General features: G+C 36.8%; 4 protein-coding genes across 5 annotated transcripts; 1 reads left to right on the top strand and 3 right to left on the bottom strand.

Annotated features, from left to right (window-relative positions):
- Positions 1–732: 732 nt before the first annotated feature.
- On the bottom strand, positions 733–3,059 carry LOC109164563 (universal stress protein PHOS34-like). Of its 2 annotated transcripts, XM_019313066.1 has the most exons (3): positions 2,483–3,059; positions 2,123–2,428; positions 733–1,130 (listed from the first exon to the last, which is right to left on the bottom strand). In XM_019313066.1, exons 1-3 carry the CDS (start codon positions 2,835–2,837, stop codon positions 1,111–1,113), a joined length of 681 nt encoding a protein of 226 aa, XP_019168611.1. In that variant the 5' UTR covers positions 2,838–3,059; the 3' UTR covers positions 733–1,110. The 2 variants fall into 2 exon arrangements, with proteins under 2 accessions (XP_019168611.1, XP_019168610.1); XM_019313065.1 differs by having other exon boundaries at positions 2,123–3,056.
- A 1,828-nt stretch (positions 3,060–4,887) lies between these two features.
- Positions 4,888–6,428, top strand: LOC109164819. Its single transcript, XM_019313365.1, has 2 exons — positions 4,888–5,249; positions 6,126–6,428. Exons 1-2 carry the CDS (start codon positions 5,007–5,009, stop codon positions 6,426–6,428), a joined length of 546 nt encoding a protein of 181 aa, XP_019168910.1. The 5' UTR covers positions 4,888–5,006.
- Positions 6,429–6,791: 363 nt separating this feature from the next.
- Positions 6,792–8,867, bottom strand: LOC109164660 (putative cyclin-D6-1). The gene is made up of 6 exons (XM_019313187.1): positions 8,488–8,867; positions 8,306–8,392; positions 8,112–8,207; positions 7,815–8,016; positions 7,212–7,342; positions 6,792–7,123 (listed from the first exon to the last, which is right to left on the bottom strand). Exons 1-6 carry the CDS (start codon positions 8,656–8,658, stop codon positions 6,926–6,928), a joined length of 885 nt encoding a protein of 294 aa, XP_019168732.1. The 5' UTR covers positions 8,659–8,867; the 3' UTR covers positions 6,792–6,925.
- Positions 8,868–22,727: 13,860 nt separating this feature from the next.
- LOC109165821 lies at positions 22,728–24,892 on the bottom strand. The gene has a single exon (XM_019314766.1). It carries the CDS (start codon positions 24,579–24,581, stop codon positions 22,860–22,862), a length of 1,722 nt encoding a protein of 573 aa, XP_019170311.1. The 5' UTR covers positions 24,582–24,892; the 3' UTR covers positions 22,728–22,859.
- Positions 24,893–25,615: the final 723 nt, after the last annotated feature.

Below are 25,615 nucleotides of genomic sequence, written 5' to 3'. Positions count from 1 at the left end.
AGCTTGTTTTTGGAGGATTCCTTGCCTCAACGAGAGCTGGGTGATGAATCCAAGCCACCCCTTGCATAGACCCGATTTCTTCCTACGAAAATAGGGGAAATTGGGGGCTTTGGATGCTTTGTGTGCTTGATGGACTTGGAGTTGATTCACCACGAAAGTGGGGCAATTCCTTGTTCTAATCCTTGTTTATTAATCATGAGAATGGTTCGTAGACTAGGATACCTACGTGCATTCCCGCTTGATTCCTTGGTTACTTGTTCTCCCTAATCCCTTAGGTTGTTAAGCATCTAGATGATAATGCTCCCTAGCTTGAGTCCTATTTCTTTATTTCGTGTTTACATCTTGTTAATATGTGTTTGTGTTACTTTGTTTAGTTACCGTAGCCTCAATCTCGCTATGATTTGCTTAGCTTCTTGTTGATTTCCTTATGCTAGTGTCTAGTTTCTTGTGATTGCATATTGCGTGCCATAATCCCCAATCCCCTGAGGACGACATAACACACCCGAGCTCACATCTTATTTTTGCTACAATCAATAGATTATTGGTCATTTGGGATAATCCCAGTCGAGTTGCATATGCTTGATATCTACAAGGTTTCAAATTTCAATGGATTAACCTATAATGGATGTTGGGGTTATAGGATTCTATTTACACCAACACCCTAAGCACCCAAGTCTTATCAATTCACATCTTATGGTTAGACCAAAATGGTAGCTAGTAATGCTTGACTCATGAACATCAACCCATAACTACCAAGAAACTAATAAGCAGCAGCAGCAGAGATTCATTACAACATTTAAAAAAAAAAAAAAAAAAACAGTTGAAAGTTCAGTAAATGATGAATGTGGAAGGATGATCTTGAAAAGAGGTTTTGGGAAGCATCTTTTGGTACATGAAAAGCAATGCATGCAGCATAGTAAAAAGACCAAAAGCAAAGCAAAGAAACTCAGTAGACCATACCGGTTATAGTTTGTACTTAACCGGTGGCTGGAAACAAACTCGATCAAGATTTACCATATCTGTTTCTCACGTTTTTGCACAGCTCCACACCCGACTGCCTTCATTTCATCACTTCTAAACATCTTGTCTCGATCTCTGATCATCTGTTGCTCAAGAAGCATTCTCCATATCTGCATCGTCACATGAAGGTATATAGTCTGAACTTATTTGCCTATCCATGTTAAAGAATCACAGCATTTGCATGATACATATGGTAAAATACAAGTAGCTTATGAAGATTTGTGAAAGTTTAAAAGCATTCCCAATAAGTGACACCAAAACTTTTCCATCGACCATCCTACTTGGAAGTTGTAGCCGTTAACTTCGGCCCAACAACTTCAGCAAAGGGTTTGTCACAGGTTCCAATTCAACCAGTCGTCAATGTTAATTGTTAGCATATAAAAGTTTTTCCTCTATATAACTTCAATATAAACCAGAGGAAGACCTCGAAAACCTAAGTATAAGCTGCCAGGGAGAGACCGAGAGAGAAGGGAACTATTATCCCTCTTACTCTTCCAAACTCGAACGGAAACAACCTAGTACTACTAAGACAATCGAACCAAAGAATCCTCACACAAGACTGCAAAACATATCACCATTCATATCACTATCACACACCGAACTACACACCAGATTAACACTAAATATAACATAGATTCATATGAATCCTACTGCCACTTCCCCAACATGCACTCCAAAAGTATTTCTCCTTGAAATCAATAGAACATAATTCAAGCTTATCCGAAAAGCATCTATAACTGAATAACCGACAGCTTACTTCTGATCATACAAATACATAGTACTGGGAGCAACCCAACCAAGTTGGTCGTGGTCATTTGCTGGCTAGGGTCACATGATGCTCGGGTAGTGACTGCAGGTTTATTTAGTCACTCAAAAATACAGAGTACCTATTTCTAAATCAACTAACAGATTGTGTCAGCTAACAATGTCACGTAGACATATAAAGAACACAACTTTAAAACATTAATGATCAAAATGAAGTTAAAATCTTTTGGCTCAACACTATTGAAAGTTGAAACTAAATCCAAGAAGAAGCTAATTATACTTAGTTCATGTCTGAGAGTATATAAAGTTGCAATCTTTGGGGTAAATAGATATATACCTGTAGCTTTATCGGATGCATCGTGATAAATTGGTTCTTCCTCCGGCACAGGATGAAGCGCCGGAATTCTATCGACGGCGGATTTTGTGGGGCCCTCACCGCCATCTTTCTCTTCGGGATATCTGACCACAACAACAGGGCAAACACAGTGTTGCACACAGTAATCACTGACGGTTCCAAGCCGGCCTTTGGCGCTCCGGCGGGAAGCGCCGAAGCCTCTGCTCCCCATTATGACGGCGCTGAGCCCAAGGCGCTCAACCTCCAAGCACAGCCTCTCCTTCATGTCGTGGTCCTTCACAATATGGATCTTGAACGGAATATTCCCCTCCACCAGCGGCTGCGCCACGTCGTTGGCCTTGGAGGTGGTGAAATTGTCGAAATCGTCCTCCAGCTTCTGCTGCGACTCCTCGTCGCTGGCGGCGGAAGCGGCCTCCGACACGAGGGAGAGGTCGATGGCGCCCCAATCGGCGCCATAGAGGACGGAGGTGGGGCGGACGTGGAGCAGGATCACGGCGTCGCCGGGTCGGAGGTAATTCTGGACCGCCCACTTCACGGCGTAGGCGCTCTCGTCGCTGAGATCGACGGGGATGGCGATCTTCCGTTGCGCCCCGGAGATGGGCGTCCCGAAAGGAAAGCGAGGGGAGGCTGGCTGGTGCATGATCGCCGTCGGTGGACGTTCGGAATCCTCCGTTGGGTGCCACTTAGGCGACACCATCGCAGTATTTCTATCTCTACTCTGTAGAAACCAAACAATCGACAAGGAATTGGGAAATACGATGATGATGATGTTTGATGGTTTGTTTGATTCGGGTGTTCTTCGTGTGACAACGACGATTTTCCGAGTATACGATGCTGGCGTTTCGCCGACGGCGTCGTTTGGGTAGATTAGGATCACAAGTGATAGGCTACAGAGAAGCTATCTTGAGGACTAGCTAAATCAAAATCCCCTAATTTTTTTCGGTTAATAAAAAAAGGGCAGAAGTGTAAAATAAGCTCATTTATTCCTCTGTAGTGTTCAATTTACACCTTAAATTAAAATATGTTGTAATTAGGCACACTTACCTTCTAATTTTGTTTAATTATACTTTTTTGTAGGTTACCATCCATTTTTGATGATGTGGCATGGTTACAATTACATGTGATTGATTACATGGCATTAAAATAATAAAAATAAGAAAAACAATTAGGCCAAATCTGAATTAGTAATTAAAAACCTGATTTTTCTTAAAATTTATTTCTCAGTGCAGCGTCTTCCTCGACTCCTCCGCATCCTCATCCAACAGCTTCAATGTCTTCTGCAACTTCGTCTATCACAGCCTATCCTCCAACATCTATCACTACCGCCGACGCGTCGGAGCTTCGCAATTCATTATGTCCGTCGCAAATCCTTAAAATCTGTCGTCGTCTCCGCTGCGGATTCCTCTAATATAATAACCGCTACTCTCATCGTCACCGTCGTTGCGGCGGCCGTTGCTAGAGCTCGTCTTCTACCGCCGTCATCGAGTCGACGACTTGGATATGGGAAGGCGGGCGAACGGCGTTAACGGCGGGGTGTTATTTCCTCCTGCTGTTCTTCTTCACGTCGCTACTGGCGTCGATTTTGGCGTGGGCGGTGGGGGGCCGCCGTTGATTCTGGTGGGTGTGTTGATGATGAAGTCGCTGCTGGCGTCGATTCCAACTCGAATCTCGATCTCATGCCCCCATACTCTATCACTCCAGGGACGTTACGATGAACATCACAGAGGGTGTTTTGCCTCACAGCTACGGAAAAGTGATTTTTTTTGAAGAAAATCCACGTTCTTCCCCCAATCCCACCTTCCCTTATCTCTCTCTGAACTTGAACTCTCTAATCTCCCATCTCTGGGTTGGGTGTTTTTCTTGTGTCAAATGGTTTATTTCTTCAGATTTTGAGTTTGCTGGTTTAGGAACTGTGGCGTTTTGAGATTTCACCATTGCCCTGCATGTGAGAGTACTTTTTTTTTTTTTTTTTTTTTATGTATTTCCCCTTTTGGTAATATGAAGCTAAGAACATGGAAAACTGTGGGTCTTTACTGATTTTAAAGAAATAGCAAGAATAAAAAACTGATGAAGAAGAAAATATCGATAGTCATTGTATACTTAATTTGATTAGAAAATGCTTGCTCAGATAACAACAAATGGTGGGTGTGTTGATGATGAAGGCGAGGTTGCCATTGATTCTGGTGGGTGTTGATAAGGCGGTGGTGGAGGTGTCACCACAAATTTGTTTTTTATTTTTTTTTGTTTTTTTTTTTGTTTTTGTTTTTTTTCATTAAATTCCATGTCATTCATTTTGACTGGCAACCGGACTCAAACATGTAAAAAATGCTATTTCAATAATTTTAGGAAGTTAATGTGCCTAATTGCAACATATTTTCAATGAAGGTGTAAATTGAGCACTACGAAGGAGTAGAAGGGTGGTCTATTTGACACTTCTGCCTAAAAAAAATCTTAATTACTACATGGAGTGATAAACTCGTAACCGTCGAATCTTTAGATGAATGAATTTGTAAGCACATCTAATTAAACTTCTCCGGTTTAGCACTGTTGCTGCCGATGATCAAACCTTGGTCTCTTCTCCTAAATACTGCTTACTAAACCATTGAGCTAAACTCGTGTAGGTCACATCTAATTAAACTTGTAACATGGTTAGGGGATACCATTATACCAAAATCCCTTAATTTTGTCATTAAGTACAATGATTATTAATTTATTACGTTTTTTTACGCAAAACCCAAATTCCAAAATCAATCGCAATTTTTAGGTTAGGGTTTTCCCCTGATTCGATTCTCTCCCAACTCTCTGCGAAATTTACTATGAATAAAATTATCCAATCAGACAAGCTTGATTTGAGGGGTACTAAAAGATGCCTCAGAGACACTCGAAGAACAACAACGATCTCGCCTTCTTCACCTACGACGAGAAGCGGAAGCTCGGATATGGAACGCAGAAGGAGCGACTTGGAAAGGATTCTATAAAGCCCATTCGATGCCTGTTGTCTCTGCTTGAAACCTTTCATCGACCCGCTGTGTTGCCAGAATGGTGGTCATGTCTTTTGCAAAGAGTGCATTCTCAAATGCCTCGTCTCACAGAAGAAACACATCCAAAGGTGCCTGCTTTACACATCCATCTCTTGCAAATTTTAACTTTGAGTTTCTTTTCTGCTTCGATTTTCTGTATCTGCTTTCTTAAGGTTGGAGTAATTCAGCTGGATAGATGCTTATTAAAAATGTGGAATGTCATTCAATTCTAGTTGATATGCTTATTGAAATCATATATTTTTTAATCAGAAACTTGTTTAATGACATATATAGTAGTGTTTGAACTTATTAAACTTCGAGTGCGAGAAATGCACACTTGTTCTGGTGCTTCTATGGGCCACTACATGTAGTGATTGGTTTAATGTTTCTTTTTTTGAAAACAATTGGTTTAATGTTTCTAAGTGGATAGATTCTCTAGTTGAAAGCAGGGCAAATTTGTATTTCATTCTTGAAGGGGTAGGATCAGGTACTCGATATTGGACTAAGTGGATTATAGAATGATCCCAAGCTTGAATAGTGGTCATTTAAAGAATATGGTATTTCCAAGATATGCTATGTGGGGTTCGTTGGACCCTAATGGCTATTCGATTGTTTAGGCACATTATGACATTATATCTTTTAGTTACCTATTCTGAACACATAAATGATAAATTATGTAGAGTTACCATTGAGGACTATGGTGTATGCTTTTGATCATTGTAATGTGAAATTGTGAATTATACCCCTATATTACTTCAACATAATTCTGAGAATTGGAGAGAATGAGGTTGGAACATATTGAAATTGAAATACAGTAGAGCAGTTATAAATTTTTTGTCGTTTAGACGAATGATTCTGGAATTTGAAGATTATTAGCTTAGAACATATTCGAACTGAAATCAGTCGAGCTTGATCAAATTCTCATCTTATGATAATTTTAAATAGACTGTGAATTGGTCTTGTAGAAAGTTAGCGACCCATGCTGCTCACAAGAATTATTAAACAACAATTACTTGTTCATACATTTCGACAAAGATACTAATATCTCAATGACAACAACCTTTCTTCAAGGCTGTCTTCCTCTTTCTTCTCCCCACCAAATTCACAACACTACTTGGACCGATTTAAAAGACATTTCTTCCCGCTCCCCACTTCCCTTTCGCGGGGAATCCTCTCACTTTTCCCCTTCCTTTTTACTCTCCAGTTTGACTGCACATTCAACTGGACCATTATATAGTAATATGCGAAATTTTGGCAGTCTCTTGTGACACTTAGACTCTATAAGGACATCTCAAATGCGAGAAAAAATTCATTCACGTGAGCAAAAAGTTGATATGGAGAGGAGTGTTTCATACGTGCCTATTAAATTTGTGATTGCATGTTGCATACGTGTCTACTGGGGTGCATGAAAATGATATGCAAAGGTGCGGAGCCAATAAACACTCCATATTTTGTCACCATAAAAATTTGTGGAGAAAAGTGTAATGGACTGCGTGTTGCATACGTGCCTATTGGAGTATAGGAAAATAAAGACAATTCTGTACTAATATGATTTTTTTTTTTCTTTTGTTTTGTTGATGATGTGGAAGGAACAAAAACGATAACTCTATCAAATAAAAGGCACATTGCCCTAATGTAATAAGATAAGTTAAAAATATTTAAGAACTATATCAATGGTAGGCCATAAGTATCTCTAAAAGCAAAATGTACACTTTGGGATTTCATTTTCTTGCTATTCAAATTTGAAGGTTAATATAATTAAGACTCAACAATATTCTTGGTCGTCGCAAAAATTATTCAATCTCCGACGCTTCATGCCGCCGTCTCTCTCCGGCATCATACCACTCTCCCGGTGAAGAACACTTCTCGGTGTCAACGAACAATCAGATATTGCATCTATACTTGACTCAATCCCTCTTGTCACCGTTTCTCGCATTACACTTAAACAGTTCAAAATTTCATCCTACACAATAATTAGACAATTTTAATTTAAAAAAGTAACAAATTTTGAGTGTGACACATATCATACAATAAGTATAATTGAACCTTACACTTTTTACATATTCACATCGGAAAATTGCATTCTTAAACGACAAAAACTGCAACGGGATCAACTTTTCAGCTACATAGAGAAGCGCTGATGCTGCAATTACTGATGGGTTGTACTCAAACAGCTTGATATCTATCATTAGATACAAAAAACAAAACATCATTATTATTTGATTAATATTGTACTTACTCTCAACAAGATAAACAATAAATTCATAGTCAGTACCCGATAGTGAATCATGCATGAAAGGTAAATTGCACTATAAATATCTAATGTAATAAGGTAAGAATTAAATTCGTAACATTTAAGTACCAGAATCATGTTTCCCCAACTTGACCACCCATCTGGGTGCAAAAGCATCAAATTTCTAATGTAATAAGATAAAAATTAAATTCGTAACATTTAAGTACCAGAATTATGTTTTACCAACTTGACCACCCATCTGGGTACAAAAGCATCAAATTTCTAATGTAATAAGGCAATAATTAAATTCGTAACATTTAAGTACCTGAATTATGTTTCACCAACTTGACCACCCATCTGGGTGCAAAAGCATCAAATTTCTAATAGTGTTTATAATTGTGTGAAAAACAATTTTATATACCGTAATGAGAAGTGAAGATGATAGTTGAAGCTCGATGAATAAGAGACTGGGCAATGGAGGGATCCTCCAGCGGGTACAAGGAAGTAAAGAAATGCAGGAACGAAAATGGCGTGATGGATCTCAATCGCCATTTTAGACAGCTCAGAATCATCCCTTCCATCCGATGAATCGATTGGGAATCAAACATCAAACCTTCATCTCTCTGTTCCACACCATTTTATCAATTTCAAAACGAAAGAAAAGAATCATATCACACCCCACAGAAAAGATAGATTAGGTATGGGTGTGAGAATTCACCTGAATATCAGAGAGACATAAATCGATGCATCTCATTTTCGCGGCGAGCGAAAGGCATGAAATTACGAGGATTCGTACAACCCAAGGTTTGTTTTCCTGATGCCAAACATTTCATAGATTCATTACACTTCGTACTAACGAAATTTGCAGGTAGCATTATATTGTTTGGTTTTTAATGTCGAAAAAGATCTTACAAGAACTGCTTGTCTGGAGAGGAATCGATCGATGTAATTCATAGCTAGATAGGCTATAGATCGGTCGAACTTGTAAATAAATTGGGTCTGCAATTAATTAACGCTCAAAAGAATCAATTAACAAAATGCGTTAAAGAATGGGAGAAAATCAACAATTTCTTGGAAAGCTAAGCTAAGCTTACTCGGTAAGTGAGAGAAAAAGCTTCGCGGCGGATGGAGAAGGAAATTTGGTGGTTGAAGGAGAGGAGGGAAGGCATGTGATCGGATTCGCCGGCGAAGAGAGCCGGAACGGCGTCAAGGTGGTGGTGGTCGTTGAAGCTGCTGGTCAATGGGTTTTCCAGATTGAACTCCATTAGCAGATCAGAGAGAAAAAGTGAAGAAGCTAAGATGAGAGCTTTTTTGTTGACTGGAAATATAATGCAAAGTGAAAACAGGGCATCAGTAGCAGCAGCTTTGCATGCTGTGTTGAAAAAACAAGAAACTAAAGTAGAAAACAACTGTTTACACTCTTCACTCTTCACTCCTCACCCACCACTACACCTTATATTTATACCCAGTTGTCCCTTTTTACTATTCCCTCAAATGCCCTATTGAGCTATTAAGCTAAGCCAGTCAGCATAGGCATCTCAGTTGGCAGCTCAATTGGCCAGGGACTGAGTCTCACCCATGTCAGTGTGGAAGTAATCTCTCAAAGTGAGGAGATTCCTAGTTTCTGTGGTTCTACTGTTGGAAATTATGAAATTTCCGACCACCTGAAAATGATATTAAATCAAGTCGAAAGCCTGGTTCCGACCACTTTTAATATCCGGACAAACTTTTGTTGTTATTTCCAACCACTTTTAGCTTTCGACTTGATATAAGATCATTTTCAGGTGGTCGGAAATTCCATAATTTTCAACTGTGTAATTCAATTGAGTTATGTACTATGATTTATATCATCTCAGATATTTTGTCGGGTCGGGGTTGGAAGCCCTCGAGATTGGGTTCAACCTTTAGAGAAGGAAGGAAGAAGAGAGCTATTAACTAAGCCTCTGCGAACAATATAATAACATAATTTTCTAATGGTTAATTGTCAAACAATGTGAAGTTGTAAGAGAGTAATTCTTTTTTGCAAATTAGAAATAAACCATGTTGTATTCCATAATATATTAAATAAATAAATGACAGATTCCATCGTAATTAAAGCTTCTGAAATCAATGCCTTACAGAACCATATCTTATTATCTACGAAGAATCATATCCCATCTATAACAAGATCTGATACAGTCCTAAATAACTTAATTATCATATCCACACTACTAGCTTGGAAACCTAGTCTTTGTTTAATGTTATTAGGTCTTTGTTTAATATAATGTTATTTATTATAGACTTGTTTGAACTATTTTGGTAGTTAGAGCAAGTGTATTGTACTTTTTTTTTTTTTTTTTAAACAAAAACTTAATGAAGTCTTCTGTCACACTCATTATTCAAACATTTCTGATTATTGTTCTTTAATTTTTGTTATAAAAAAGTTTATAAAAGAAGACCGGCCAATGAAATACCTAGTTCAAAGTTAGGGCGCCATATCAATCGTTTCAAAAGAATTTTTAGTAAAATTTATATGTATGTCGCATGTTAAGGAGGATTGTTGATAAAAAAAATGTCAAATTTAAACTATTTTAAGCAAAATAAATAATTTTTACTAACTCAAGAATCTCGTTACCTTATCTCTTTGACAACCCAATTAAAATTTAATTGACGAATGCTCTCGGAGTACAACTCAACTGGTTAATTAATTCAAAATAAGTTGAGAAGTTTTGCTTTGTTAGCCGCCGTAACACTACTGGAAATTATGAAATTTCCGACCACCTGAAAGTGATCTTAAATTAAATTGAAAGCAAAAAGTGGTCAGAAATAGCTATAAAGGTTTTTCCGGACACCAAAAGTGTACGGAACAAGGGTTTCGACTTGATTTAAGATCATTTTCAGGTGGTTGAAAGTTTCATAATTTTCAGTAGTGTAAAGTTAAGATAAAATAAAGTATAAATTTAATTTTGTTGTGAGCATTAATGTACAATCATTTGTGAACATATAGGTCAATTGAAATACATTATGAGATTTAAGTTCTCAATCAGTCTCTAATTTTTCGGAACTTAATTGATGAAAGGGAGCATCAATCAACTTTATTTCAACAGAGGATTATGTAGACAATTGAGGCACATCTCTAAATTTATTTTATGCATCACTATCTTACGGGATGTTTGGTAAATAGTTATTAGTCGCCGATAGCGGTTAGTTCATTGAGTTAGTATGTTTAATTAGTTGATAACATTAGCTAACTGTAAAAAATGTTTGGTAAAATTGACAGTTAACTGATAGTTAATTACATGTAAAATGACTTTCTTAAAAAGTGAATTGAAAAAAATTATTTTGACAATTTTTTAAAAGTTAACATTTTGAAACAACTAATAATGAATAAATAAGTCAAAATTGACGGATAATTAAGATAACCAGGAGAGAATTAAGTGGTGGCCCTTGCAACGCCCACGTGAAAAACCCTTGGGGGAACAAAATGATAATTAACCAAATAATTAATTAAAAGTTACAAAGAGAGAGTGATGGGATATTTGCATTAATCCTGGGACGCGGGACGATAGGCCAGACTTGGTTTCTTGAAATCCGTCAAGGAGAACAAAATGGGTTTTAGCGTACTGTCGCGCCCTGAAATTTACGTCGGCATTAATGGCTAATTAAGGTTGCGGCTGCCGGCTGGCCCTTCATAATTCCTTGTAGTGTTTTTCTCATGCTTTTGGCTTGAATCAATTAAATGTGTTTGCACCTTTTCCTTAATTCTTCCATATTTTGTCTTCCCCTCACAACTCACATATATAATTTTTGCCTTCACTCTTAGTACCCAAAATTAGGTCAATATAATATAGTATTTAGTAATGATTGCTTTCGATTCCGGTTATGAACCGCCTGTTTATGGTTCAATGTTCAAAGAATCGAACCAGAAACTTTGTATAAAAGATTTGGTTCTAATCATGATTGAAAAAATGGGCTAAGTGGGTCGCTTAGACGGTAATTAATTAATTGGTGTTTAGGGGTTTGTGTATTTTTTTTAAAAATATGTTTAAATTTTTTTAATTTTTAAGACGAATAATTATAAACTATCTAATATATACTTTAATAGTTAATACTAAAATATTAAATATTAACCTAAAAAATAAGAGTTTGAACAATTTAAGATTATTTTGTTCAAAGTGATATCATTTTGAGTGAAATAACTCATTTTTTGTTTTTTGTTTTTTTTTTTTGTTTTTTTTTTTTGTTTTTTTTTTTAAAAAGAGAACAATAGCTAATAGGCTGATTAGGTGACCTAGTCGGAACAAAGGAGACCTAGGCGGTCAGCACCTAAGCGGCCTAGTCGACCGCCTAGACCACCGATAATAGTGATACGCTAGGAGGCCGGCCGGTGCCTAGGCAGAGTTTTTGCAACATGAGTATTTTTTATTTTTCAACTGGCCATAGAGGTGATTAGGTGAATGTTTGGAAGAATGACCAGGGATCGAGTCTCACCCGCGGCAGTGTGGGAGCAACCTCTCAAAGTGAGGGGAGTTCCTTGTGCCCAGTGAGCAAAGGTCTAACCTCTGTGGTTCGTGTTTAGTTGAGTTACCATGATTTACATCCTCCCAAATGCTCTGTCGGATCGGGGTGTGGGGGCCCTTAGGGTTGGGGTTCAGCCTCGGAAGAATATTTTATAAATTGGAGCGGAAATCATATATGTTATAGTTATGAACCGCAATTCCATTATTTCCGGTTGTGATTCTATATAAATACCCAATTCAAATCAAATTGTTATCATTTCTAATATTGTCATTATTAACCATTTCTACCTCCCTTACCTGCTCATTTGAATTCCTATACTGCTTGCTATTGACTAATATGGAGCTTTTAATATGAAACATAACTATCACAAAATCATATTAATACTAATTGCATAAAGATACAGCTCTCGAGTAGGTTATCTATTAATTATTTGTTTGGACAAGGGAATTAAGCTGCAATTATTGACAATTCGGTCCTTAATCCTTATTATTATTGATTATTTGATACATCTATCGTTATTACACCAGGACTCAATGTTACTTGAAGTGTCAAAACCCATATATATAATACATTTTCCTAATTGCCAATAATTACTTGGCCTAGTGGCTAAGAGGACCATCTTTTGACTCGGACTAAAGCAATCTTGTGTAGGATGTATCAATCTCTCTTGAATTAAAGTATTTATTCTTGTTTATTAATGATTTTTTTTGCAATTGATTGTAAGTTATTGATATTGATTTGAATATTTTTATGTCGTATCATAATTGATAGGAATTGATTTTTTTTAAAAAAAAAAAAAATTTGGGTCAAGAGTATCACTGGACTAGAGTAATAACCTAGTCAGTCGAGATAATGGAGTTGAAAAATCAAATTCCATTAACAATAATGTCAGACGATATTAAAAATAATAAGAAGCAAATACATATATTTTTCATCCATCTGAAATATTATAATTAGATTATTATTATTATACTTTGAAAAAAAAAACTACACTATAATAGAGTAATTATTTTAAAAAAATATATATTGAGACATGAAAAAGATGATGATAAATATAAAGAAAAGTGAAAGTAAGGACAATCACATGATTCTTGAATGAAGTAGGTGATGATGTGTGAGAGCAGATCAGACCCCCACCCTATTTCCTCGAAGCTAACCTTTCATCACTGTCTGCACATTATTATTGAATCCATTCCCAAGCTAGCTAGCTATGTCGTAATCATGGGATTAATATATGACGAAACCAAGGAATTGAAGAGATTAATAATAATAATAATAATTAGTATTATTTTTTGTGTGGTGCGGCACGTGACTGCATGCACTCAATGTGGATTCACGTATAGTACTGTGTTTCCATCCCCACTCCATTCTTCAGAACCTTTAATTTGATGATATGATGAAGCCAGCCCATGATCGGACACCCAGACAAACTATCTCTTCTGTCGTCTTTTCTTTCGGAAATTTCGCATGTCCCAACTCCCAATTCTGCATTTAATGTCTTTAACCCTAATTCCTGTTTACACATACTATTAAGCTGTGATTAATTATGGCTTCATCTTGGATTACTTCAACTAATTAATTGTTGATTTACCAAAATGACTTTGATTTATGAAAAAGCATGCAACTACTATTTGAAAATGTATTTTATGTGAAACCCACCTTGTGAGTTTAATCGACCAAGGATCACGAGGCAAATTAACATAAGGGTGTTTGATAAATAGCTGTTAACTGACTGGCCTGGGTTAGTGGGTTTAACTAATTGATAACATTAGCTGATTGTAGAGATGTTTGGTAAATTAGTTGTTAGCTGATAGCTGATTATATAAAAAATGACTTTATCAAAAAGTTGATTGAAAAAGCTGTTTTGAATAGCTTTTTGAATTTTAGTGTTTTGGAGCAATAAGCTATTACAAAAAGCTAATTAATCAAACACTCATATTGTTGTTTAACCAAGTCAAACAGCTAATAATGATCAAACAAGTTAAAATTAGCTGATAGGCTAATTATTTTACCCAAAATGGCCATAGTTTGATCTGTCTATAGTTGACTCGAATCAAATCAAGAATGACAATATACAGCTCTCATAGAGAATTGAACTTCAAACGATAATTACTTGATCATTGGATGCTTAAACGGATTGTCCTTAAAACACATTTGTTTTTTGGGTCATAATGTTAATTTCATTCGGAACACACTTTCAAATAGTGATTATGGACTTTCTCAAAAATCAACACTTTGATATGTTTTCAAAGAATGGGGCTGAAGTATCATCAGAAATCTAGTCTTAAACTGCAGTTTTACCTGAGGATTATCCTTTGTCGGGGACCATTGGCCATTTCATTCTGAAACGGTAACATAGGCTGTACTAGACTAGACACAATGATGATATATAAATTGGAATGTGACTCCAAGAATACAATAATATTACTTTGTTGCCTTCTACCTGTTTGCATCAAAATTCACAAACATATTATGCATGTCAAGTAAATGGCATATCACAACCAAAATAATAAATTAAATTACAGAAAAAAATCAAATAAACTCATAATATAAATCAAACGAATACTATATTTAAATTCCTAACTCAAAATGTGTGACAATCATAACTACCTATTGTTGACAATGTGCACGGCTGTCTACAAAAACGTACAAACTAGATAATAAAGAAAATTGATTATCTTAAAATTACTCTTGGTAAAGCCAATCAATTGACCTCTCGGGTTAAAACGGCATATATAAAATCTTGCCTACATATATAGCTTTTATAGCTAGCTAGGTAGGCAGGAAGACCTGGGGTGTTGAATTATATTAAATTACAGAATCCAAAATGAAGTTTTGGCAAGTAGTTTGATTGTACGTTGCGGGATGTTGACGAATGATAATAGAAATTACAGTAAAATGATAATGTATACAAAGGGTGTGGTTATTCTTTCGTTATCATGGCAGGGGTGGTACGTACATGCACGTCGTGGTGCCATATTTTGCATGAAACCTGTTTGAGTTATTGCTCCGATCCCCAACTCTCATGTCACTCATGTGAATCTAATCTACTTTCAAACTCCTATTTTTACCCATCAATTTTGGGGACCATCTCTTTTACTAGCCTAGCTACACCCCCCCCCCCCCCCCCCCCCCCCAACACCCCATCACCACCAAACCCTAATTCCTTGATTTATGAAAAAATATGTCATCCCTATCCGAAAGTTCACTTTACGTGAATGAGGCTCACCTAGTAATCCTGATTGACAAAGGACCACAAGGAGGTAAATCAGTTCAGGATGTCAATATACTAACCGGCTCAAACCAAGAAAACTCAGAGACGGGTCTCATAGAGAATAGACGGGCCTTTAATCATGTCTTCAATAATATATACAAACATGCCATAAAGTCAACTGAGGAATATAATACAAGTCAATATTTTTGTTTCGATATTTTTTGGGAGAAAAGATATGATAAGTCACATATTTATAAAAGAAAATTCTAAGGTGTCAATCAGTACCATATAATAATAATATTGGATAGTATCTGCATCCATTATAAAAATATTATTTATAAATAATCAAATACAACTTACTAGTTTGAAGATTGGGATTGCCCTAAAAGAAGTTAATATAGTATGATAGATTTAGTACATTTGTTTGTCTTGCTCTATTTAAGTTGTGTGTATCATAGTGCAGAACGACTAAATTTATATATTCTTTCGATCTTTTGAACAGTCCCTACATATATAATAACTTCTTGTGCTTTCGATCCTTACAAAGATTAAAAGTTGACATGGGAGAACAATCTAGGTATGATGTACCAAAAAAATTTCACCCATTTGGCCATGCATGTCCCAACCACAAGCATATATTCACATATATGGTGGCCTAAAATAATGTAACTTTCCTAGCACATTATCCTCTCTTTAATTTTCGTTGCTATCTTCTAGCCTTTTTTTTTTTTTTTTTTTTTTTTTTTTTTTTTTAAGTATAGCCTGGTGATTAACCAGTTTAAATTAAATTCGACCATGAGAATGTTGGTAAGAATTGAACACATGATCTTATGGAATCGAGCTTCCCCCACTCGGTCACCCCTTTCAGTGCTATCTTCTACTTCTTTAATTTACTAAAAAGTCCACTAGCCGCTACCTAAATGTGTGCTATGGGTAAAAACCAACCTTGTGACCTTAGCTGTGAAAGGACCACAATGAGATAAACTAACATAGATTATCCATTTGCTCAAACCAAGAAATCCAATCGATAATTTTGTGCTATGGGTAAAAACCAATCTTGTGACCTTAGCTGTGAAAGGACCACAATGAGATAAACTAACATAGATTACCCATTTGCTCAAACCAAGAAATCCAATCGATAATTTCAAAAAAAAAAAAAAAAGTCAAATTTTGTGAATGCTACTGACTCTATTAGAATATAGTATCTGTTCATAAATCCACTGAGACTTGAATTCACAACTTCTTATATAAGAGTCTAACCCAGGTGACATCTAAGCACAAGGTGCCTGACGACTATTTTTTTGATTAATTTGGATGGAGTTTGTTTCACTATATTCTAGCTTCTTGATCATATCAATGGTTGCGATTTTTTTTTTAATAGTTTTTTCATCGATAGAAGATAAAGCCAAAGCATATTTTCAGATATGGACAAGAGAGGACCCTATTATATATGATTTCTTTCAACGGTTGTTTACTTTCTTATACCCTTCTACCATTATTTATTATTATATTTTGGTCATAAATTAAAAGGTTTGGCTTTAAAAAGGTGTGGTTGGAAAAAGAGTGGAAGACATTTTAATTTGTAGAGTATAACACAAATGGAGTCACGCCTTCAACCCCATATATGTATGAGCATCAACATCTATCATTTCTTTTTCTGATCCGTGTCAAACGCTTTGTGGGCCTTTTTTGTATTCAACTCAACCTCACCAACTTTCATGAGTTTGGATCCATTTTATTCACAGGAAGGTCATCAATATGTTCTTCAAAAGCTATATATATATATATATATATATATATATATATATATATATATATATATGAAAAATTTATATTGATGTTTGGTATTAGTGTCTCTTGTAAAATTTATATTGATGTTTGGTATTAGTGTCTCTTGTATCAAGTATTAAAAAAAAAAATGTGTAAGTATATATGTATGGTTCTACCAAGTGTTATGGTGATACATGTATCCTTAGTATAAGTATAATCCCAAAAACTTTTTTGGGTTGTACTTGGTACCAAATGGCTAAATGCACCAACGCACCCGTATCGATCAGCACTTTAAAATTTTTAATATATATATATTTTTGAATGCGGGATCAAGGTAGGGGGGAATATAACCCACATATTTTCGGCCTTGTGACCATTTCTAGGGCATCCTAAATGTTAATGTAGTGGGCAAGTGCTATGCAAATATTTTTTTTTTTTTAAATAAGAAAGAAAGTATGTACTCACTATACATCAGTGAAACAATGTAGTATCTGTTTATAACTACCCTACTTTCTCAACCTATTAAAATACAAAGAGTCAATACTCCCACTTCGTAAGTTCGTATCACTAGACCACAAGAAAATTTTTATTATTTAAAATTTAAAATTGAAACTATGCGATAAATTTGACTAAGGCCCAATAGCATATTAATAAAAATCAAATATATAATCTTCTAATACAAAAATTATACTCTAGCTACTCATCCACCTTTTTCAAGAATCTAAACCTTCTTTCTTTCTTTAATGTTTTACATTAACACTTCTCTCAATCATTTCTAGTACAGAGCACTCAAGAACTTTTTTAACCTTTGTTATTTAAAAAAAAAAAATTGTAATTTTTAATTTATATATTTTCCTCATGCAGACAGGGAATGCAGCTTTAAGTCCTTTAACTTATTAGAATCTTAAAAAACAAATATACGTAGGAATAAAGATATGGTGTTGATTCCTTTTTGTCCCCAAATGTAGGACCCACGGCTATCCCATGCATGGCTTTTCTCCTCTCCTTTCACCTTGTATTGCGTGTGCATGAGGTTAAGCTGACCTCATCCATGGCTGATTTTGTGAAGACTAAAGAGAAAATGCTATGATTTTTTAAGCTGGGCAGCCCAATCCAGATAAGAATGAAGGTTCCAAAATGTATGGGCTATCAATTTGTTTTTAGCCCAACAATAACAAATAATATTTGGAGAATAGGCCCAAAACCACCTATTTTCTAAATAAAATATGGCAAATTATGCTGTGCATCCGTATGCACCATGCATGGTGCATACGGATGCAAAAACGACGTCGTTTTTTTAAACACGGACGTCTCCCCTTAAAAAAAAATATAAACGACGTCGTTTTTTTAAGGGGAGACACGCGTTTTTAATAAAACGACGCCGTTTTTGCATCCGTATGCACCATGCATGGTGCATACGGATGTACAGCATAACTATCCATAAAATATAGGAAAAATATAAACTTACCACGTTGATTGGACAGGTAGTTTGGTAATTACTAAGGATTTAAGTTTGAGCTTCTGTAGTAATTGTTTATTGATCTTCTCGATTTGAACAGGATCACCTATAATCCTTTGTCGACTAAAGTCGTAAGTATAGATTCACCTACAACACACATTCGAATAATCTCTGCAGACTTGTGGAATTGTGGTTAGTAGAATTCACCTTTTTCTACTATGATTTAAAATTTATATGAAATAATGATTTCTTAGTCTTTAAATTATTAACATGACCATTTATAACCCTTCAATTTTTCATAAAGTGACAGTTTTGATCATTCTCCAATGCCCTCAAATATGCTACTTTTACATTGCACGGAAGGAAGGTGTTAGTCAATACAAAAAAATTATAATTTGCAATTCTAAATCATCAGTATATATTAACCACTTGACGAACCAAAGTTAACATAAGATTGAGATTATACAGAACCAAAAAGAAAACCACGTTCAATAGTTGATGATCATGGCACATGATTCCTAAATTCTTGGAACTTCAACTGCTACTATTAGCGGTTAAAAACGGTTTTTCCCTTTATCTTGGTTGGTAAAGAGCAATGGTCAATAACTTGTTGAAACAAGTCCACTCACTCTTTTCTAATTAAAATATATTAAGAGTCTATTTCTCTCTTCTTCGTACCCCATAATTTTTCATGCAACATGCATGCATGGAAACGTGTTCATCGTAGTTAATTAGCTTATGTTGTTAATTTAATTTACTTGTTTATTTTATCTGTACCATGAAAATGTTGCAGGTGGTGTATGAGAGATTAGGGTGTAATAATCGGAGGGTGATCGGCGGCGGCGCCGTTCAAATTCTGGTAAGGAATTGGCACAAGAAACGTGAAGTTAAGGTTGCATGGGAGAAGCCGGAGGAGGGGTGGACGAAGCTTAACTTCGACGGGTCATGCAAATGCAAGACCGGAGAATCGAGCATCGGCGGGGTTTTCCGGGACCACGAGGCGGAATTCCTGCTGGGATACGCGGAATCCATCGGGAAATCGAACAGCACGGTTGCGGAGCTGGCGGCTCTCCGGCGAGGGCTGGAGCTCGCGGCGGAGAACGGGTGGACTCGTCTCTGGCTGGAAGGGGATTCCAGGTCTCTGGTCGACGTCGTCCGCCGGAAAAAGAGCGTCCGGTGCGAGGAGTCCCAGCGGCACCTTGATCGGATTAATGTCATCATCCCGGAACTGGAGAAATGCGTGGTGGGGCATGTGTTTAGGGAAGGGAACAGGGCGGCGGATAAATTTGCGCAGATCGGCCACCGTCTCCGATCTCCCCAAGTGTGGCACCGTGCTCCGTCGCAAGTTCTCAGTATCCTTAACGACGACGCGCATGCCAAGATTTTTATTCGCAGGATGTAAAAAAATTATATATATATATATATATAATCTTGACTGGAATTGGCAACCAGAAAATGTTTAAAATTTAAAATTTTCCTAAGATTACAACAGTATAGAAAATGTTTGCTAATACAGACTGTATAGTAACAATAATCTGCAGCAGATTGTTTAAATTAAAGAACATTAATCTTATTAATTAGTAAACATGAATGAATAATATAAAAGATTATATTGATGATATTATTTAAAGAAGGTTGAGATCGATGGAGTGTAGAATGAATTACGTTACCTGACAAATAAGCATTTGAATGCCGCCTTCAACGAAGAAGAACCTTTTCCCAGCTCTATCAACAAATGCAACCGAAACCAAAGTGGCAAGAACGTTAACAAGGCGGGTAATCACAGAAGATACAAGAGAAGCATTGCTTCCAAACCTGACGGTTTTGAACAAGACGGGATCGTAGAACATGATGACGTTGATGCCAGTTAGTTGTTGGAAAAATGGAATCATGATTGACATTACGAGCTGGGGCCTGTACTTCCTTTATGGTGACAAATAAGTCTAATTTTTTTGCTTGTAAACGAGGAAACCATTTTTTTTTAATTTTATTTTTGGTGGTTTTATCTATTATTTTCACGTGCGGGTTCGGGGTTCCTAGTCTGAAAGAGCAGTGGTAATATTAATATATTATTATAAATAAAATGTAACTCAAGATAACCATTAAACTCTATACATATATATGTAGAAAAAATTTGTAATTATATATATCTGAAATTCTGATATCATAACCAAAAATAAGATCACCCATGACAGCGACCATGCAGGTACCAATAACATATCCTGTAAGTTTTTTGAGATATTCCTTAGTAGATGCATGAGTACTCAAACAAGAACATTTGTTTACCCCTACCCAAGAAAAAAAAAAAAAAAAAAAACATTTGTTTATGTTTGCGTGGGCCATTAGGCCATGGGATTTCAGAATTCAGCCCAAGTTGGCTTTGAATATTGGGCCAAGAATGGGGTTTGTAGATTGGGCTTGGGTTCAAAAGCCCAAATTCCTGTTTTGAGCTCCTAATGTTGGCAAATTATGCCCTGGACCCGTGTCCATAATGAATTGTGGACACGGGCCCAAAACGACGTCGTTTTTTAAAAAAAACACGTCATTTTGTTTAAAAAAAAAAAATTGCGCGCGTTTTGCCGTTAACGGCGTTATTTTTTTTTTTTTGGATTATGAATGTACAGTTATGCCGTTATGAATGTACAGTTATGCCGTTATGAATGTACAGTTATGCAATTATGAAATTATGAACACAGAGCTCTAACATTATGAACTTACAATTATGAACATATATAGTGATAAAATTATGACTATGGAGCTTTAAAATTGTGAATATAGAGCTTCGAAGATTATGAATGTACAGTTATGGAGTTATGAATGTACAGTTATAGAGTTATGAATCTACAGTTATGGAGTTATGAATCTACAGTTATGAGATTATGAATCTACAGTTATGGAATTATGAATGTACAGTTATTGATCGAATTATGAACAAAGAGCTCTAACATTATGAACTTACAATTATGAACATATAGTGATAAAATTATGAACATAGAGCTCTAAAATTGTGAACATAGAGCTTCGAAAATTATGAATGTACAGTTATGGAGTTATGAATGTACAGTTATAGAGTTATTAACGTACAGTTATGGAGTTATGAATGTACAGTTATTAACATATAGTAATAAAATTATGAACATATACTTCTATAATGAAACGGTCTGAAATTAAAAAAAAAAAAAAAAAAAAAAAAAGAGATAACAGTGCCTAACGGCACTGTTACCTGTGTCCAGCAAGCATGCTGGACACGGGTCCAACGCATAACGATTGCCTAATGTTTGCTTGGTATTGGATTAGCCCATTTCATTTATTAATATAAAAAAAAATATTAAAAAAAAAAGTGGGAATGCATTAAAAGAAGTTGCCATACAAAATCCAAAAACAGCTATGAATGGATTTTTGCGTAGGGACTGTGAAGTGTTGAGCAGCAACCTGCTGGACCCTTGTGGTCCAATGCCCAGACCATTTTGTCAACTTACTCAAATAGTTCTTCAATGTAAGACAACTTTCACTTTCTCATCTTCTCCTCTCCCTTCAACCCATACAATAAAAACTAATAAATAAATATGTAAAATGAAGCTTTTTCTTAAAAAAGAAAAAGATAAAAAAAAAAAAAAGGATTGCACTCCGATGCCAACAATCCCAATTTGTCCTTCTCTGGAGCCTCGGTGGAGGAGACAACCCGGCTATGACAACCAGCGAAGTAAAACTATTAACTATTTTAGTTGATCAGTTGAGTTATATGTTAAGGTAAATGAAGATGCACATCATTTATCCAATTTCATCACTTTATAATATTGCTTTTGCTATGACATTATTGTTTCTTGTATTATAACTTTATCCTAGCTACTACCATACATGAGACAACAAATATAAAAGATTGGGACAACCGAGCCAAGTTAGTCAAACTGTTGACTTGGTAACCACAAAATTACAAGTTCGACTCCCAATTAGGGCAACTATTGATTGGTGTTCTAGGTTTGAGCCGATCAGTTATGGGTGATTAAGGTCACAAAACAAAATTTATCCAATACACACTCTCGAGTAGTGATTGCACGAAATTAAAAAGGTGGCATCATCATCATCATCATCCATCACACTATTCTATGGATGCAAGGAGGAGGGTGGACAGACATTGATTGCCACATATCACATGCCCATCTAAACCTCATGCCTAGCTTTCCCATGTGCTGCTTTGTCTCTCTCCCCACCCCAAAACCAGACAAATTTTATCCAACTCATACTTGCTTTGCATTCCCAGCTAACTGAATTTTACTGTGGGATGGGAATTCTATATATACAGAGGTTGGTTGAGATCTTTTAGTAGAAAATGGATATGGCTACAAGATGAACAAAAAGAGGCCCTAAAAGCCCTTTTGAGCACAGTGAAGAACAATCATAGGAAAATGATTATGAAAGTTTAACTAACTCAGAAAAAGGCACTTAAGGGAATGTACAAAACAGGAACTTAAATATTGGGAAACTAAAGGGGAAAACCAAAAAGAAAAAAAAAAGAAAGGGAATCAAGAATGCCAGATTCCACTAAGGATGTTTTTGAATCTGCTGGTGGATAATTTCCTGACAATCTTTTTGGCATCTGAAACATCTGCCTCTGCAAGCTTCTCAATGTGGTTTAAGTAGCCAGAATTTACAATTTTTTTCCTTGCAGTGTTGCAGCTGGTTAAGGACAAGAGAATGGAAAGCAAGAGCTTCTTGTTCCCAAACCTTGCCTCTTCAGGATCAAGCATCTGCAGAAGCAATACAACGTTTTGATCGTTCTGCACGAATCTCTTTCGGTTCCCAGCCACAACCACCAGACTAGACAATGTCTCGGCTGCCATTTCGCGAACTTCATAAGATTCGGAATCAAGAAACCCCACAAGCTCTGGCATCACCCCTGCATCCCCCATTGCTTTCTTGGACTCCTCTGAAGTCCCACACATCCAAAAGGCGGCCTTTAGTGCCAGTTCTTGAATCGAGCCTTCCCCGTATCTGAGGAAGTACAGAATGTGATCCATGAACCCATAACTCAATAAAATGGTAACAAAACTAGCTGAGGAGGAGCACAGATTCATGATCCCCCTCAAGGCTACTTCTCTGGTTTTAGACGAAAATAACGATTTGGGGTCCAATACATTCACTAATGCCCCAACCCCTCCTTCTCTAATGATCATTTGCCTGGTGGATTCATCCCCAGAAGCCACACATTGCAGAAACTCAATGCCACATATCTGTGTAACCTCATCTTTCAACCTCACAAGCTTGATGAACTCTGGGATCGCGCCTTCCTCAACCATGAACCTCTTGATCTCCTCAACCCCAACAAGATTTCTCAACACCCCACAAGCCAAGGCAACCAATTCACCCCTACAGTCACCATTGGAGCACATTTTCAACAAGACAGTGACTCCACCTTGAGCTGAAACAGACCAGGCATTATCAGAATTCTCTGTGACCTTTTGCAAACACCTTGTTGCATACTCTTTACTCAAATCACTCCCACTCTCCAAAGTTCTAATCAGTGGGCCAATTATCCCAGCTTTGATCAACACCCCCTTATAAGCTTGAAAGCCTGCAATTACTGACACTGCCTTGGAAGCTTCTTCTTGGATAGTATCATCTTCATGAAAATCAAGAAAATTCACTAACACGCCCACAAAGTTATCAATCTCGATAGCTACTTTCACATACCTATCGTCTTCTTGAATCGCTTCATTGAAGGCAAGAAGGGCTTGTTTCTTCATGTCCTTGCAGCCGATTTTCAGCCTGGACAGCAAATCGCTGATGTAGAATTTCATATCGTCGCGCGACGCCGAAAGGCCGGGTTTTGAAACCACAATGGCGTAGCCCTGAGAAAGCAAGCCACGGGCGTAAATCTCCGCCAAATTCTTTATATGCCCGTCAAGTTTTGCGGATACTATGTCAAGATCACTCTGCGTGCGGAGCTTCCCGCCGTAGGATAAATCCGCGCAGCGGCTAGCGAGGTCGAGGCAGCTCTCCAGAGTGACGGAAATGGCCTTCACGGCGCCGAAAAGTTGCGAATTTTCGCTGGAATCGTCGCAGTTCTCGACGGCGGAGAGGCTGGACAGGAGCTCCTCGAGCTTGTTACGTATCAATTGCCATTTCACCGCGAAGGCCCTGATAGAATGGGAGGCGGAAATGAGCGTAGAGATGAGGTCAAGCGCTCGCCGGATTCTTGGTTTTCCGGCGGGGGACTCTCGGCCTTGCTGCGCTTCCGGGTACATGTCGGGCTTCACCAAACACACATTTTCCGGAGAAGTGGGTGCCAGGATTCCGGCGCCGGCGGTCAGTGAAAGCTGTCGGAGACAACAAACCAAGAACCCCCGATAACCTTATCATGAAGAGAAAGAAAAAACTCTGCACATGCCGGTGCGCATGTGAAATTACCACCCGGCCCTTCTCGATCTACCTCCGACACGGTTCTGTGAGGTTTGAAGCGTAAAAATGGCGGCCCTCTCGGTTGAGAACTGATTGAACAAAACTCTTGACTTTAGGGAGCAGTGGAAGTTGAAGATTTTGGTGGTGCCGGAAATATATACCAAAATCAATTCAAGTTTTCATTTTCTTTTCTTTTCTTTTCATTTTTGTCCTATTCCCCCGAGTCCTAGTGGGACCCAGGCTGGGGCAAATCAGAATCATAGATCTTGCGAGTGAATCGACGGCTCATGAACCCAACCAAAAACATAAACATTAATTAATGTATCGTCCTCGTGATAAGGTTTGTGACAAGGAATTGAATCCGACATTACAATACATATTACTATTATCTCTTGCCAGATATTCTCAACACGGTTAAACTAATTTGAATTATCAAATTTTAATTTTTACATTATGAAAAAGTTAGTCTAAAACTCTTCTATATAACACCCTCTTACAAAAATAAATCTTTCTATTTTATATTTACATTAGCAATTTACTATAATATAAGTTTACGACAATCATAACGAGTTAAATTTTCATAATTTTCTCTTGAAATTAAATTTAATCAAATACGTTGTACTTTGTAAAAAAACATTATTTTTGTAAAATAACTCAATTTTGTGAGCTTTTACATACTCATTTTTGTGATGACATTTTTCAATTAGGGCATCTCCAATCGTGAATTTTTGAGGGGGTTTTTTTTTTTTATTTTTTTAAGGATGAGTTGAATGAATGAGAGAGAAAAAAAATTGGTTTAAGACCAACAACATGAATCGAGTATTTTAATAGATTTTTGAAGAGATGACAAGGAAAGATAAAATAAGAGAGAGCAAAGAAA

This window comes from Ipomoea nil, unplaced genomic scaffold, assembly GCF_001879475.1.
Source record: "Ipomoea nil cultivar Tokyo-kokei standard unplaced genomic scaffold, Asagao_1.1 scaffold3069, whole genome shotgun sequence".
Classification (NCBI taxonomy): Eukaryota; Viridiplantae; Streptophyta; class Magnoliopsida; order Solanales; family Convolvulaceae; genus Ipomoea; species Ipomoea nil.
The sequence above is the reverse complement of the archived record's forward strand: the minus strand, read 5'-3'. Positions and strand labels throughout refer to the sequence as shown.

Bases quoted from the DNA above. Each gene is read 5' to 3' on its own strand.
- LOC109164563 (XM_019313065.1), bottom strand. From the start codon at position 2,837: ATGGTGTCGCCTAAGTGGCACCCAACGGAGGATTCCGAACGTCCACCG. The intron at 1,131-2,122 runs GTATATATCTAT...GTGACGATGCAG, and splicing joins TGCATCCGATAAAGCTACAG to ATATGGAGAATGCTTCTTGA.
- LOC109164819 (XM_019313365.1), top strand. From the start codon at position 5,007: ATGCCTCAGAGACACTCGAAGAACAACAACGATCTCGCCTTCTTCACC. The intron at 5,250-6,125 runs GTGCCTGCTTTA...TTGGTCTTGTAG, and splicing joins CAGAAGAAACACATCCAAAG to AAAGTTAGCGACCCATGCTG.
- LOC109164660 (XM_019313187.1), bottom strand. From the start codon at position 8,658: ATGGAGTTCAATCTGGAAAACCCATTGACCAGCAGCTTCAACGACCAC. The intron at 8,017-8,111 runs GTGAATTCTCAC...GGTGTGGAACAG, and splicing joins TATGTCTCTCTGATATTCAG to AGAGATGAAGGTTTGATGTT. The intron at 7,124-7,211 runs GTAAGGTTCAAT...ATTATTGTGTAG, and splicing joins GATGTGAATATGTAAAAAGT to GATGAAATTTTGAACTGTTT.
- LOC109165821 (XM_019314766.1), bottom strand. From the start codon at position 24,581: ATGTACCCGGAAGCGCAGCAAGGCCGAGAGTCCCCCGCCGGAAAACCA.